General features: G+C 39.2%; 1 protein-coding gene across 2 annotated transcripts in view; it reads left to right on the top strand.

The window, feature by feature from the left end:
• Positions 1-15,093, top strand: part of STARD13 (StAR-related lipid transfer (START) domain containing 13) — a 156,850-nt gene that overhangs the window by 123,948 nt on the left and 17,809 nt on the right. Inside the window, exons 5-8 of one of the 2 annotated variants that reach the window (XM_012723221.1) lie at positions 7,272-8,417; positions 8,517-8,671; positions 10,268-10,441; positions 11,535-11,694. In XM_012723221.1, coding sequence (XP_012578675.1) covers positions 7,272-8,417; positions 8,517-8,671; positions 10,268-10,441; positions 11,535-11,694 — 1,635 coding nt within the window. Of the gene's footprint in view, positions 1-7,271; positions 8,672-10,267; positions 10,442-11,534; positions 11,695-15,093 lie in introns of both variants that reach the window. The other variant, XM_004680197.2, reaches the window with a different exon arrangement.

Here is a 15,093-nt window from a genome sequence, read left to right as displayed (position 1 = left end):
GTGTACCTATGGATTAGCGCCTCTTGCAGCTGTGAATTCATGTGGGTCCAGTTTCCAGTGTAAAGATACGGCCAGATTCCTTTTTTTTTTTTTTTAAAGCCCTTCCCTCTGGAGTGACCGGTTGGCATCTGTCTCTGAGAAATATATCATTTCAGCTAAGAATGTTCTCGTTTTTTTAGAAAGTAAACAAACATTGGAGCTTCATCTAAATTTAAAATTCCAAGGCAAGCTACTCAGAAAAAGTATTTCTTCTTTCATTATTGCCTGCAAAGTTCACACTTGCTTTATGACAACACTGAAATCCCCGAATTAAGGTTATTGTTTAGGCGACATGCTTCTGTTCAAAATTAAGGTCAGAGGCTACACTTCAATGAGACTGTCATTAAATGAGGACACTTAGGCACTCAGAACTCTTCTTACCTGCAAAGATTTCCCAAGGGAGAAAGAACAGCTACAAGAGAAGATTCTGGTTCAAATTATAGTTTTAATAAAGTTCTCTGAAATCATGACCAAAAGTGGAAGCCAACACAGAAACCATGACTAATTGCCACCTTGCAGCCAGCACCACCTGGTGTGGATTCCATTGAAATTTCAAAGGAACTGCAGCTGTTGTCAGGGGCCTGGTCTCCACCCTCTTCCACCTCCCCTTTTCATCTCCCCCCTTTTCTGCCTTTCATTCCCCTGAAAGTCCTACCAAATAACACAATTCCTGGCACCTTCAAATGATAAAGTCAAATGAAAGAAAAGTTACATTTTATTCCATCGCTCACTCAGCTACAGATTACTACTGTCTTAACTTGGAGATAACCACATGATTGTCTTAGAACCATCGTGTCTTTGAGCGGGAGGAGATCTTCAATCATCTTTTGCACTACTATCCACTGCAGGATTTACTTTTTAGAGCACATCTCCTCTTTTAACTAGCCTCTGTTTATAAGCATCTAGACATGATATTCATTCATTGCAAGGTAATTTTATTCTAATTACTGCAAGTCTTCTATATAACAAGTTAAAAGTTGATTTAATGGAAACTTGTCCATGTAATTCCAGTTCTTTTCCCTGCAGAATTATAGAATATCTTCCCTTTCACACAGCAGTGCTTGAGCTTTGTCTAGACAGCCTTCAGCAAATGGCTTCTCCTGTTTTGTAAAGTTGAATTAGGGCACTACTACATCCATCCTACAATAGCAGAGTTGAACAGTTATAGGGGAGACCGTATAATCTGATTCTTTAAAGAAAAAGGTTTTCTGATTCTTTAAAGAAGGTTTTCTGACTACTTGGCCTAGAAAATAGTCTCTCAAACTGTGGTGAATGACTGAGGGTTTTATTGTGTTGTTTTTCTAATTTCAAATTTTCCACTGCCAAGACGTTCCTGTACAATTCAATAAAAATGAATTAAAAGAAATGTGAAATGAAGAGTTATTGAAAATATAAGCTGTAATTTTTATTATTAGACTAGACAGAAATTGCAAATGTAATTTTATATGTGAATATAATCAAAATATAATAAGAAATGTAATCAGTGAATATAATCAAAAGAAATACAGTGAGATAGAAAAGTTACCCAAAAAGTGCTCACTTTTTTATTGAAAGTGTGCATGTAGGCAATTAACATGATGAATTACAGTTGCAGTAACAATAAAAATGTTATGAATGCAACTGTGATTCTTCATTCATAACTAAATAAAGTTTACCTTGATAGCAAGTCCTCATATTAAAATGCCTTTACACACACTTCAATTAAATGCTATGACTATACATATTCATGAAAGTGGGTTTCTTGTTTGTTATCTAATTTAGGTTAGATTGGCATTGCCACTTACAGGGAAAAATGTATATCTAATCTGTTTTAATATCTTTCATCACAGAGAAGAGTTTCCCAGTGTGTGTTGACCAGAATAGAAAAAGAGTTTTAAAAGTAAATTTTTTTTAAAGATTTATTTATTTATTCATACAGAACTGGGGTACAAGCCAGAGATGCGAAGGGTGAGAGGATCCACCAGAGACAGAGTAGGGAGTAGAACAGGCAGATCGACGAAGTACACTGCTGAGGGGAGCAGCGGGCGGGCCAGGAGAGGTCTACCACGCCATGTGGTCACCTCCGGGGCAGGCGGGGATCGAACTCATGCCGAAGTGGCCCCAGCCTCTTAGTTCTGTGCTTTAACCCACTGCGCCACCAAGGAGGGCCTAAAAGTAAAGTTTTTAAGTTAAGGTATTCCCTTTTCCCTGTTACTCAAAATGAAGTAAATAATACTGTATATGCAAATTTTTTTTTTTTTTCAAACTTAATCACTTGCCAATTCCTGTGGGTATTTGGGGTGTGTGAAGCAATGGATTCTATGCATTATACAGTTTGAGTGCGGCAGGTAAACTAACCATGAAATGTCACGTTTTGTAGTGTAGTCCTAGTGAACTCAACACTATGCTGGTCTCAACCCTGGTCAGTAAGACACAGATCATGAGCTTGGATAATAGCCCCTAGCTAAATGGTGACAAATGGTTTTCGTGTTTACTTTCAATGCTTGTATTTATCTCATTGAAAACTGGTAAGGTTGGGGTTGGCAGTCCCTTAACTCACATGGATCAGCAATATGCTAGAGTAGAGCTCCTCAACTCTAAAACAAACTTAGTTTTTTCAACCATCCTGCATAGGAGCTGTGGCTCTAAGAGCCTTGACCAGCTCAGTAACACTTTTCTAGAAATTCACCCCTTTGAGAAGGATTCCATTGCTCATGGTGTCTATGATAGTGCAGGTTGCTGTGGCATGCTGACTTCCAGGTCTTCTGCTCACGCATGGTGCCTTGCTTTGGTTAACCATATCAGATGGTTAACTCCCATGAAGCTTAAATCTGCTACAGCTCTTAAGGCTACTCATAGGAATTTCTGTTAAACCAAGCCCATTCCATCCTCCACACCCTATAGTTGATTTTAAAAGTAAGGCCTTTATATTTCATCATGAAATTTTTGTCTATTAATTGACTATCCTTCAACTCTGTTAAGATCTTTATATATATCGAAACCACTAGTCTCTAATAATAATTATTTTTACCTTGCATTTTAAGGGGCATGCAACATTTTCATATGTAACATTTTTTTCATATGTAATCTCACTTAGTTCTTTTGAAAAATCATGCTTAATGTGTATTTTTATCATGTCCATTTTTCAGCTGACAAAACTGAGTTTTAAAAAGTATCTTGTTCAAAATCACTTAGCAAATAACCTTGTGCCATCTTCACATCTTAAAAACATGAGTTCTCCCAGTTCACTCAAGATATTCTTTAAAAAAAAAAAAAAGATTTATTTATTTATGCATACAGAGCTGGGGTACAGGCCAGAGGTGCAGGGGTGGTAAGAGGATTCACCAGAGACAGAGTAGGGAGCAGGACAGGCCGAGTGACAAAGAACACCGCAACGGGTGGGTCAGGAGAGATCTGCCATGCTATGTGGTCACCTCTCGGGGCGGTAACCTACTCATGCTGAAGTGGCTTTAGCTTCTTAGTGCTGTGCTTTAACCCGCTGTGCCACCAGGGAGGGCCCTCACTCAAGATATTCTTAAAATGACATAGCCTTGAGTCATCTTCCAGGGATCTCTTCTCTCAGTTTCTTCAGTCTTTTGATCCACTCTGATGGAGTTATTTAACATTGACTAAAAAACTCTGTAGCAGTCAGCACAGATCGCCATCTTGGCCATCACTACATCTTGCGGGTCCTTCATCTGTTTTCTTGCCTAAATCCATAGTGTCACCTTAGTCTACTAAACCCCCAAGATGAAAAAATAAATATAGTTTGGTATTTCTTTTTCTTGTAAACACAGTTGACACCTAGAGACTTTCATTTTGCATTTCTAAATAATCACAAACTATTTTTAGCTTAAAAACTTACCAAACAATGAGATAGGATCATCTCTTAAACTATCAGTCCACTTATCAGCTATTATTAGGGAGTCTGCTTTGTGCCTGATAATAGTCTGCTGGGCCCCAACATATTTTAAAAACTTAAGCTCTAGTGCCCCATTTTGTGCAGTGTTTTTTGTACATACTGTGGATAATGGCCTGTTGGTGAGTTTTCAGATGAATTTGGTGGGTCACAAACAACATTTAAAAAAAAGGAAATATATGAAATTAGACTGTAAAATATCAGAATATAAACAAAGATAATTATTATAGCATTAATTAATTGGTTAATTGCTTTAGGATTGTATTATGTTATGATGAAAAATGTATTTCTTACTGTATATCATTTTAATGATTTAAAGATCCACCACTAGTGGAAAAAACTGTCACAAAATCATGTCAGTACCCTCTGGAATATACAATGGTAACTGAAATTACAGGGTGCTAAAAGAATAGATTCTTTTTTTTCTTGTTTATTTTGTTTTGATTTTTATTGCTTTCATTTTACTTATTTTGGGTCAAACAAGCTAACTACTACAAAAATTCCTTAATCTATTTACACTTTTTTCCAGGAGCTTTCCACTTTCTCACGTCTTGATTGGGTTATAAATGTCTTCCTATTGCCCAAAGCTAGTATAATAAGCTCTTAGAGTCTAGCAAAGGGGCAAGCTTTCCATTCCCAGTCCACAGCTCCCAGCCTGGCATCTTTTCTTAACCAAAATAAAGGAGTTCTTATCCAACTAGTATGTGCTTTGCTGGCACTAGTAACCAGATTTGGGCTAGCTTGAGAGCGTGCTTTAGAGCCAACACTAAATATTGTAGTTTCTAATTTTAAATATTTATATTTTCTTTAAAAGCATATCCTTCTTGTGTCTGCTCAAAGGGCTAAAAGGGCTTTTTCAGAATGCTTACTTAATATCAGTTTTTCACTAGGACTCTGAAATGCAATATGCAAATTCAATATATTTCAATCTTCTGTCTGTGTGGTAGCTAGTAAGTAGGTGGCTCTCAGATGTCAGATCTTGTTGTTTCAATCACAGAAAAAGAGGAAGTAAAAAAAAATGCTATAAATAAAGTCCTTTGTTAAGTCATCATCCCAGAGCCATGCTTCTTTTCCACTTGTACAGTATTTGAAATTTTTTCATCCAAGTTTTAGGCAGCTGTTTTAAAAGTCAAAGCTTCCCTATGTGGTTCCAAAGCTATGAAAAAATCTCTCTTAGTACCTTATTTTTATACTTTCTTTCATCCCTGGGCTTTGTACTTTTCTCCATTCCACTTGAATATTCCAATAAGTCATTCAGTCCAGCTTATATTAACCAAAATTTTCAAGAAATAAACCAGTATGGGGTGGACCCAACATTTAATGACTGAGAATCTGTTTATTTTCCCTTGAAAGGGTAAGATACTGCAAAGTTAAGGCGACTGTTAGTTAGATATGTAAAAAATAAGCAATCAACCTGAGATAAGTAATTGGTAAGCAATGGAACAAACATTGGAAAATAAGGAATAAACAAGTACTCCTCACCCGCGGGGATTACAATCGTGATGGAAAAAAAAATGTGCAAAATGATGTAAAAATAAACTTTGTAATAAAAAAAAAAACAAGTACTCCTCACTTGGGGACTTGGGTTATTTCACTTAATGGATTATTCTATTTAATACCCTTAGCAAAACTATCAGGAAGGTCCGTCTAGTCCATTTTATAAGTCATAGGAACTTACTTTGGAGAGAGAAGGTAACTTGTATGTAGTTACTTAAGTTCCTGATACTACTAGCACTTGCAACCAGATATTAGAACCAGAAGCCAAAGTAAAATAAAATTAAGTAAATCCAATTAACAAAAACATGGGTTAAGCAGTTACCATATGCATGTCATTGAGAAGGACATAAATATGAATAAAATACAAAAGCATAGGCCCCATTCTGGATGAGCTTGCCTGTAACAGTTGAGAAGGTGTATATGACATGAGCTTAGCTACTTTTAAATAAATGCCAAAATAAAGATCTAGTCCAAATACTATAGGAGCATAGGGGAGAATGTTGTCATAGCCTTGGATCAGTCAGGGAAGGCTTTGGATAGAATGTGTCATATACCCAGGCACCCAAAACTGGGCAGTGAATTATATTCTCAGCTTCAGGTTCTGTACACCTTCTTAGGCTCTTAATCCTGTAACAGAGCTAAATGTTTGGGGGATGGTTATGGGCCAGGAAACCAAAAGCAGGAAATTTAGAAAGAGCAACTGAAGTGAAGGAAAGGAAAAAAATATATATCGCAATCAGGCTGGAAGGGCTTTGAATGCTGTATTGAAGACAGGAAGGGTAAAGGCAGCTGAAGATTTCTAAGGTTGGCTATAGGACCATATTTGGAGTACACTGTGGAAATCTGTTAAAGGGAAAAGGCACAGAAGACAGGGATTCTCGTCAGGTTTCCACTGTCATAGACCCAAGAAGAGGTGCCAACTCTAAGGATAGGGAGTGGAAGCACATTTGGAAATCATGTCAGACCTCAGTCTGGTGATATTCGTGGTGAGGAAGAAAGGGCTATTGGTCATTTCATTTTTCTAAAAGGAAGTTATCACGTATACGCTGTGGATCAAGGTCTGTACTGGCCTCAGGAAACCCAGATTCTCTTCTTTCGGGGGCTACACATTCAGGCAGTGCCCAGACAAGTAAGATAAATGGGTGAAGTGCAGAGTGGGCAGGTGGTGGGGAGCCACACTGAAAATGTGTGTCCTGCCAAAAGGCCTCAGATTCTGAACTGAGGAAAACAAGATTGGCCTAGCCCAGAGGCTAGATTGAACAACCTGTGACTCGTAAGCTCTCGAATGGCTCCCACATTTCTATTTACTGGAATTCAGTAGATAATTTTGCTATTGATTTACACAGGGAATATACATGCAGAGTCAGGTTTGAGAGACCAAGGTAAGGAGTGTCAGCTTTGAAAGATATTGTCTTTGAGGTTCAGAGGAGGGAAGCTAGAAGTATGTTTTGGGGACTCAGTATAGGGATTTCCGGAAAGAAGTGCTTTCTAAGGTAGGGTTAAGTTTCTTTGTGTAAAAGAAAACTGCAGGTGTTTTATATTTAGACTGTCTTGTCAGATGGTAATTACGCACTCTTTGTAATCAGTCAGGAAAGCTTCCTAGAGAGAAAGAAATGATTCAAAAACTATGAGAACTGAAAGTAAGAGAACTTGGCAGTTTGGAAAGACATTCTCTAGTCCATAGAGGAAAAGGATGTGCAGGACTGAAAGTTGGTAGAAGGGCTGAGTCAAGTCCCTGAGAAACAGAAGGCAAGGAAGGGAGGAATGAACGGGTCACCAACATCTTCCAAGGTGTGCAAGTTCTCTGGAAATGAGCGTTATCCCCCATGTTTTTCAGGGTGACGACTCAGATGAAGAAGATCTCTGTATCAGCAACAAATGGACTTTCCAAAGAACCAGTCGCCGGTGGTCTCGTGTGGACGACCCCCACACACTGCTTCCTGGAGGAGACAGAAATGGGTCATCAGGAGACATTAGGATGAGAAATACGACCAGCAGTGAAAGTGTCCTCACAGATCTCAGTGAGCCAGAAGTCTGCTCCATTCACAGCGAAAGCAGCGGAGGCAGTGACGGCCGCAGCCAGCCAGGCAGCCACAGCACCATCCGGGAGGCCTTCAGCGGCCCTGGGCAGCATTGTGTGGACTGTCCGGTCATGCTGGATGCCACGCTAGTCAGCAGCAGCCTCCCACAGTCCCCCAAAGACGTTCTCCACTACTCTTTCCACCCAAAGCATGAGAAACCCACCAGGGCCAGAGCCAAATCAATTTTGAAACGCATGGAAACACTCCGAGCAAAAGGAGATCATGGGAGGCACAAGGGGCTGGGGCGGACAGGTGGCTTGGTGATCAGTGGGCCCGTCCTGCAGCAGGAGCCAGAGTCCTTTAAGGCCATGCAGTGCATCCAGCTTCCAAATGGAGATCTCCAGAATGCATCCTCTGTTATCTGCAGAAAAGGGCTTCCGTGTTCCAACAAATGGAACAGTGAAAGCAGCCAATCAGAAAATAGCAGCAGTGGCTTGAGCACACCTGGCTTGAAGGAACGAAAATGCCAGGAGGCCAACAAGCGTGGGGGCATGTACCTAGGAGACATAGATGTGCTGGCTCCAACAGCACTGAGGGATGCAGGTGACCAAAACCACACACACGAGTTTCATTCCCAGGAGAACTTGGTAGTGCATATTCCCAAGGATCACAAACCAGGAACGTTTCCCAAGGCGCTCTCAATCGAAAGCCTCGCACCCACAGACAATAGCAATGGAGTTACCTGGAGGACTGGTACCATGTCACTAGGCAGAGAGCAGGGTCCTGGTGCCACCAAGCCCAAGCTCATGGCATCCTGCCACAGAGCCAGTCGAGTTAGTATCTATGACAACGTCCCCGGCTCCCACTTGTACGCCAGCACGGGGGATCTTTTGGACTTGGAAAAAGATGATCTCATACCACAGTTCGATGACATCGTGCACCATGTGAACGGGCTCAAAGAGGTAGTAGATGACTGGTCCAAAAATGTCTTGCCCGCACTGCAAACACATGATGCCCTGGCTGTAGAATCTGGCTTATGCCCCTTTCCATCTCCTAATCAGGTCACCTTAGATTTTGAAGGCAACTCTGTCTCTGAAGGTCGGACAACACCCAGTGATGTGGAAAGAGATGGAACATCTCTTAATGAATCAGAGGCCACTGGGGTTAGAGAGAGAAGGGATTCTGGTGTAGGGGCCTCCTTGACCAGGCCCAACAGGTTGGTGGCGTGATTTTGCTAAAATGACTTTTGATCCCCATTTCATCATGATAACCTGTTTATTTATTTAACAGACATTTATCGAGCAGGTGCTAAATGGTTGACACTATCCTAATTGACATGTAGATGGTCCTGACTTAGAATCATTACTTAGGATTTTTCAACTTCAAGATGGTGCTAAAGTGGTACATTCAGTAGAAACTGTACTTTGACTTTTGAATTTTGATCTTTCCCAGGCTAGTGCTATGTGGTACAAATCTCTCTCAGGTTGCTGGGCAGCAGCATGCCCAACTCCCAGGCAGCCGTGTGCTCAAGGGTAAACGTCAGTACTCACCAGTGTACAGTTCTCAATAAGTTACACTAAACATTCGATTCCTTATCAAAGTACTACATTTGAGTTTTAAAATATTAACATAAGACTCTGTGTTAGGTGACTTTGCCCAACTTTAAGCTGATGTTTAAGTGTCCTAACTGTGAAGTACAGTAGGTTAGAACATGTATTAAATGCATTTTCCATTTTCTGTAGTTTCAACTTAAAATGGCTTATCAGACAGCATCATAAATCAAATTACTGTGTATAGTTAATAATTATTTGAACAGAAGTATATCTTTTGTTCAGATATTATGTTGATGGAATCCACATTAACTCACATTCACTTCTCTAAGTGCCTACCCTTTAATTCAGTCTTAGTTTTACTAAATTTTTTTGAGTTTTTATGTGCAAAGCACCATCCTAGCACTCTAAGGAATCACTGACGATCTCTACTAATGTGCACATAACCTGTGACAGTATTAATTAAAATGTCTCTACTCCAAATTTCAAATTTCTTAAAACCCCTATGAGAATTTCTGAGATCTAAGGTATGTGTTTCATGTGTTCGTCTTAGCTTTCAAATGCTGATTACAGAGTACATTAAAAAATGGCTTTACAAATACCATTTCAGAATGGCTGAAAAAATGGCTCTCAAAGGATTGAACACCACATGAAGCAGCAGAGTCATTTGGGGTCACCAGTTTGTCCTCACTTCACGGGTGCTTCATCTATGCCTGTCACCTTAGGCTCCACTTAAGCATTGAACTCTCAAAACAGTTTCTGAGCCAAGAAAATCACAAGGCAAATGGAACAGAAGATACAAATGTACAGAATAAATGTAACAAATTATTTTTTCCAAGTCTTTTAAGTCTGGAAAAGGGCATTACCTGTCCCATTGGGAGGTTTCATAAGTGATGTAACGGTAATAATGATTTGTTTGTTTATTCCTAAATTTATTTCAGGAGTGTTGAGAGCAGCTGAGATAGTGTGTATGTGTGATTGAGAGAGGTGGGCACCGAGAGAGATTGAGAGAGACTATTTCGCATTGTTGTCCTCTCGTTTTGCTGGAAGTAGGTTCTTCCAGAGCCATTTTTCCAGAGTGTTTAAAATGACCTTTTTAAAACCACTTTTATATGCTTTGTCATCATCATTTTAAAGCAAAACCAAACTTAGGAAGCACACACCGTAGATCTCAGCAACTGAAAGTTATGTAATATCCTGTTTTCTGATAACACGAGCATGCACTTTATGCCTGGCCTCTCTGACGGTCTTTCTGATCCAAGGCGACTCCGATGGAACAGTTTCCAGCTCTCACACCAGCCTGAGCCATCGACAGCATCACCCTACATCAGCAACCAGACCGCTGGCCAGTTGAACCTGCTCCAGCGGTTCTCACTGCTCCGCCTCACTGCCATCATGGAGAAGTACTCCATGTCCAATAAACACGGCTGGACATGGTGAGTAGCCTGGACACTTAGGAGAGGGAGTCATTTGTTCTAGAGCTAATTGTACAATTACAAAACCTCAGTATTTATCCTCTGATCTCTAAGGGAGTTGTTTATTGCCTTCACCGCTGATTTCCTGAAATTAGTGCCTGGAGTCCTGACTTACACTCTGCCTTCTGAGCTTGGACATGATATGGCCTGCAGGAAGCATTGATTTATTTGTAGCTCTTTCAGTTTCTAGGGAAGCAGTGAGGCTCCCCAAGATGGAAAAAAGACAAGTAAAGGGTGATTAATTGTGAGCAGAGGAATTAAAAATAAACATGCCATAAAATAATCCTGGCAGTTTGCAGAGAAACATCTGTCACTTGTACCTTCTGGCCCAATGCAGAGCTCAACACTTAGAGCACTGATTCACTTAAATAGCATTTAATTCTTCAAATATATTTTGTCTAATTGTTCATTGGCAAATAAAAATGAGAATGTGCAGTAAACTTCTATAGTAAGGCATTGACAGAGTTTGTGTCAGAACTTGACTGTGGACTGTTTAGATTGTTTGATAGATTTGAAGAAATATAAAATATGTTGCCAAGAATCAACATTTTTACAAAAATATTTTAGAAAGTTATGAATTGCATGATCAATTTAATATATGTGCTTTTCTTTAAAAAGTATAGCTGATTCTAAAAAGTTAAGACCTCATCAAGAAATATGTTTTATCTTTTCTTCCCTCCAACTCCAACCAAATTTCTTCTTATCATAGCTTTTCAATTTGTTTTGTTTTTTCTTGTTGAGGGTATTTAAGTATTTATCACATCAGAGGTATATCAGTCACAATTTAAGTTGGAAAGTCATCCATTATACTGGAAAATGGTCATAAATACATTCTTATAATGTGAATCACACTATTTAATTGTGAGAACCCTAACACATAGCTAAGGGGCACACTTAGTACTTCCATTTAATGTGATTAATTAAAAGAAATGTTGAATTCCCTCTGTGCCTCTTGGATATTTCAACAAAAGCTTGGCTTCCCTCTTGCTTACTTTCACAGCTCCCCAAAATGTGCCCCAGGAGGCTTACATGACCCGGTTTCTGTGAATTCTAGGTCAGTTCCAAAGTTCATGAAGAGGATGAAAGTTCCTGATTACAAAGACAAGACTGTCTTTGGCGTTCCTCTGATAGTTCATGTCCAGAGAACCGGACAGCCCCTGCCACAGAGTATTCAGCAAGCGCTGAGATATCTACGCAGCAACTGCCTGGATCAGGTATGGTCATGAATGCCTGACAGAGACATGTGTTGGAGGGGGTGAGAGGATTCATCAGAGACAGAGTAAGGAGCAGAACAGGCAGACTGACTGAAATACACTGGTGAGGGGAGAGCAAGTGAGGATAGGAGAGGTCTGCCGAGCCATGTAGGTCACCTCCCTGGCCAGGAATCAAACTCATGCTGTAGTGGCTGCAGATAGCTTCATAGTGCTGCACTTTAACCTTTTGTGCCACCAGGGAAGCCTCTAGTTAGGTTTTTATGTCTCTATTCTTTTTTTTTTTTAAAGTAGTACGTTGACCAGAAAAACTTAAAGATGTATGAATTTACAATTTTTTAAATGTACAAGTAACATAAGAAAGCAGTATCAGCTAAATCAAATATATCCTCATCTTGGAGAATTGATTTGAAAACTCAAGGTACACAAATATTCAGAGATCACTTTCTGTCTTCAGTACTGTTGGGATATCACCACAGCAGTGGACTATAATTGAGCCCAGGGAGAGCCCCACCCTATGATTTACTAGGCCAAACCTTTGTTCCTCCAACTAAATAGTCATTGGTTCTTTAGACTTCCTGTCCAAAATGAAAGCCATGTTCCCACTTCATAAACGTTGGCCTTGAATAGTAGAAGTATTTTCATGTAACTAATTTTTGATCATCACAACCTTTACTCCATGTGAAGAATCTGTTCCCACCTAAAATTATTTGTACTTTTTATTTATTTACCCTTGACCTTAAACTCTGAATATGAAGTGTCCATGAACCTAGAAATCCTGGCTACTGATGATTGTATCTACCCCAAGCCTGAGATCACATTTAGAATTAGGATATGCTCTGAAGATATCAGGTACAATTTTCAGTGATAAGAGTGACTTCTTATCTGATGCAATCTCTAATTGAACTGAATGAATAATACCTTTATCTCCTCCCACTTCTAATTTACAGAACATATAGATTTTCCAACATTAAGATGTAATAGTGAAGGTTGAGAGTGGTTATTGTGGTGGTTATTTTGTTTTGAGAACTAGACATAAATAAGTTGCCCTTATTTCTCAAAAAGTAGCCAAAAGACCACTTTTCTAAACTGATGGTACTTTTATCAAGAGCATATATTAATCAAAGGTAGGTGATTTAGAGGTATTTACTAAGGAAATTTATTGAAGAGATAGTCTCAAACAAATTTTTGGAAATGCCTACCCTAAATCTCTTTTGTAACCCTAAAATATATTGCACTCATGCACTTTGATATAGGACTGTATGATCTCTATTATACTTTTATTGGTTTTGTTGTTAACAGAACCAAGCCTGTGTTGTAGAAGATAGTCTTTAATTTAGACACATGTTGCTTCAAGCTTCTGAATTTTCAATGGTATATCAGATTCATTCTCCCTCTTGACTAATTCTCTAAACCTTTTGTTCTGCCTTTACCAAGTACATAAATTGTTTTGTTCTAAAGTCTAATGAAAGGCCAGCAAATGCTTATCAGCAAAAATCTACTAAGAAAAGTGTTCATTCATGGGTGCCTAAATAAAATGTGGTTTATCTCTGCCATTAGTTCAACATAAATCATATGTTTGAGTACATGTTTCAGGGATCATATAAATGTTTTCATGTCCATTGCCCCTTTGAATCCCACATACATCCTGGGTAGTATTATTCTGCACATGGCAACAATGGTACTATCTTGAAAATAGCTTGAAATATAACTCCAGTCTCCAAGTTTGCAACCACTGCATTCTTCAGTCACCATTAGAATCTCTTGCTCCAGTGGATTTTGGGGTGATGCCATTATTAGCATGGAGGGAACCTGTGAGAGAAGTGGTTCTAAACAACTCTTTGATCAATTCATTTTTTGTTGATGATGTTGACCATCATGTCGTGGAATGAAAGAATGTTTTTTTCTCTGATCCCAGTCAGAATATTTTGTTTTCCTTGGAAAACTGTTCTGTTTTTATAGTAAGGACAGCAGACTTATTCAGCTGGATACATTTTCCTCTCTATATTGGCTACTCAAAATATTGGAGCCAAGTGTTCTGCCTGTGGTAAATATATGTAATTTTTGGCAAAGTCAAGTTATTCCTAGGGTCAAGTTACCCTTTTCTATCTCTATTTTCCCTCTGCTCTAATTTCTCATCTATTATCTTTAATTTAAATGTATCTTACTGTATTTTATAGATCATTATAGTCACCTTGAGTGTTTCCATGAATAAGGTTGAGTATAAATAAATGAATGTAATACCATATTCTACTAACTGTGTAGGATTTAGTGCAGAGTGGAGACTGATCTTGCCGCCTATTGATTCTGAATAACATGTAGTGCCAGTGTCACTAGTATTCCTGGGTCCAGTCTTATAACTAGAGTGAAGTCATATGACTAAAGTGAAGGATAGTGGGCATGAAAAACTTCTCACTACTCACTGGTGTAGTCCCAGTCTCCATTTTAAGATAACTATTTTTAAATCTGGAAGAATGCCAAAATAAAAAATAAAAAAAAACAACAGCATGCAGGCAAAGTTCTGTAGGAGGAAGACTTATTTAAAGGACATAAATGCTCATTCAAAATGTAATCAAAATGAATAAGGCAACTCTTCTTTTATATCAGTCAAATTTAGAATCTGTAAGATTTCTACTACTACCTTTACCAGGCACTCAAATACTGGCAGGGCTTCTGCCTTTCGTAGCTCCCTTTCATCGTCATCGAGTGTGGGAAGCATGCCGAGATCACCCTTCTAGACCTTGTGAACAGAGGTGATAGGAAGGGAAAACTGGAGAAATACAAGAAAGATCAAAGGAAACCAGGCTGCAAAGAAAGACTGCCCTAGAGTTTTAAACGTGAATAAAAACTAATGTATCTGAAAAGAAAAGAGGAGCAGGAAGAGTCAGGAAAGAGTGTCCGCCACTCTAGACAAACAGTCTCTCTTTACCAGCAATACCTCCTTCACATTGAAAAGATTGGGGTGTCACAGGATTTGGGGATCGCAGCTCCAAAGTCATAGGAGATCTGAGTAACTCTAAACCATTCTAAGGCCTCTGAGCTGCCTCCCTTTTTCATAGTCCCCCTGAACCACCATCCAAGACTCTCCCAGTGTTTTGTCCTTGATCTCAGGCAATGAGCCAGACCCCTTCCCATCATGCTGAAGCATTCAAGTCAAACTTAAACATCCGTGGAGAACAGAGCTCTGAAACATTGCCAGCATTTCACCTCCTTCTCTTCCAAGAGCAGAACAGTTTATATATGGTGAAACACAGTGTATCCATTTTTGCCCCTGCAGCTGGCTGTCGTGAAATAAGGACGTTTAGCCTTCAATTATGAACCATTTGTATTCAGACATAGCAAGTATGTGGAAGGAGCTTTGCTTTGTAGCCGAGCTTTTATTTCTGCCCTAAATCAAGTGAA

Source organism: Condylura cristata, unplaced genomic scaffold, assembly GCF_000260355.1.
Source record: "Condylura cristata isolate star-nosed mole 26May11 unplaced genomic scaffold, ConCri1.0 scaffold00010, whole genome shotgun sequence".
Taxonomy (NCBI): domain Eukaryota; kingdom Metazoa; phylum Chordata; class Mammalia; order Eulipotyphla; family Talpidae; genus Condylura; species Condylura cristata.
This window is presented reverse-complemented; position numbering and strand designations above follow the sequence as displayed.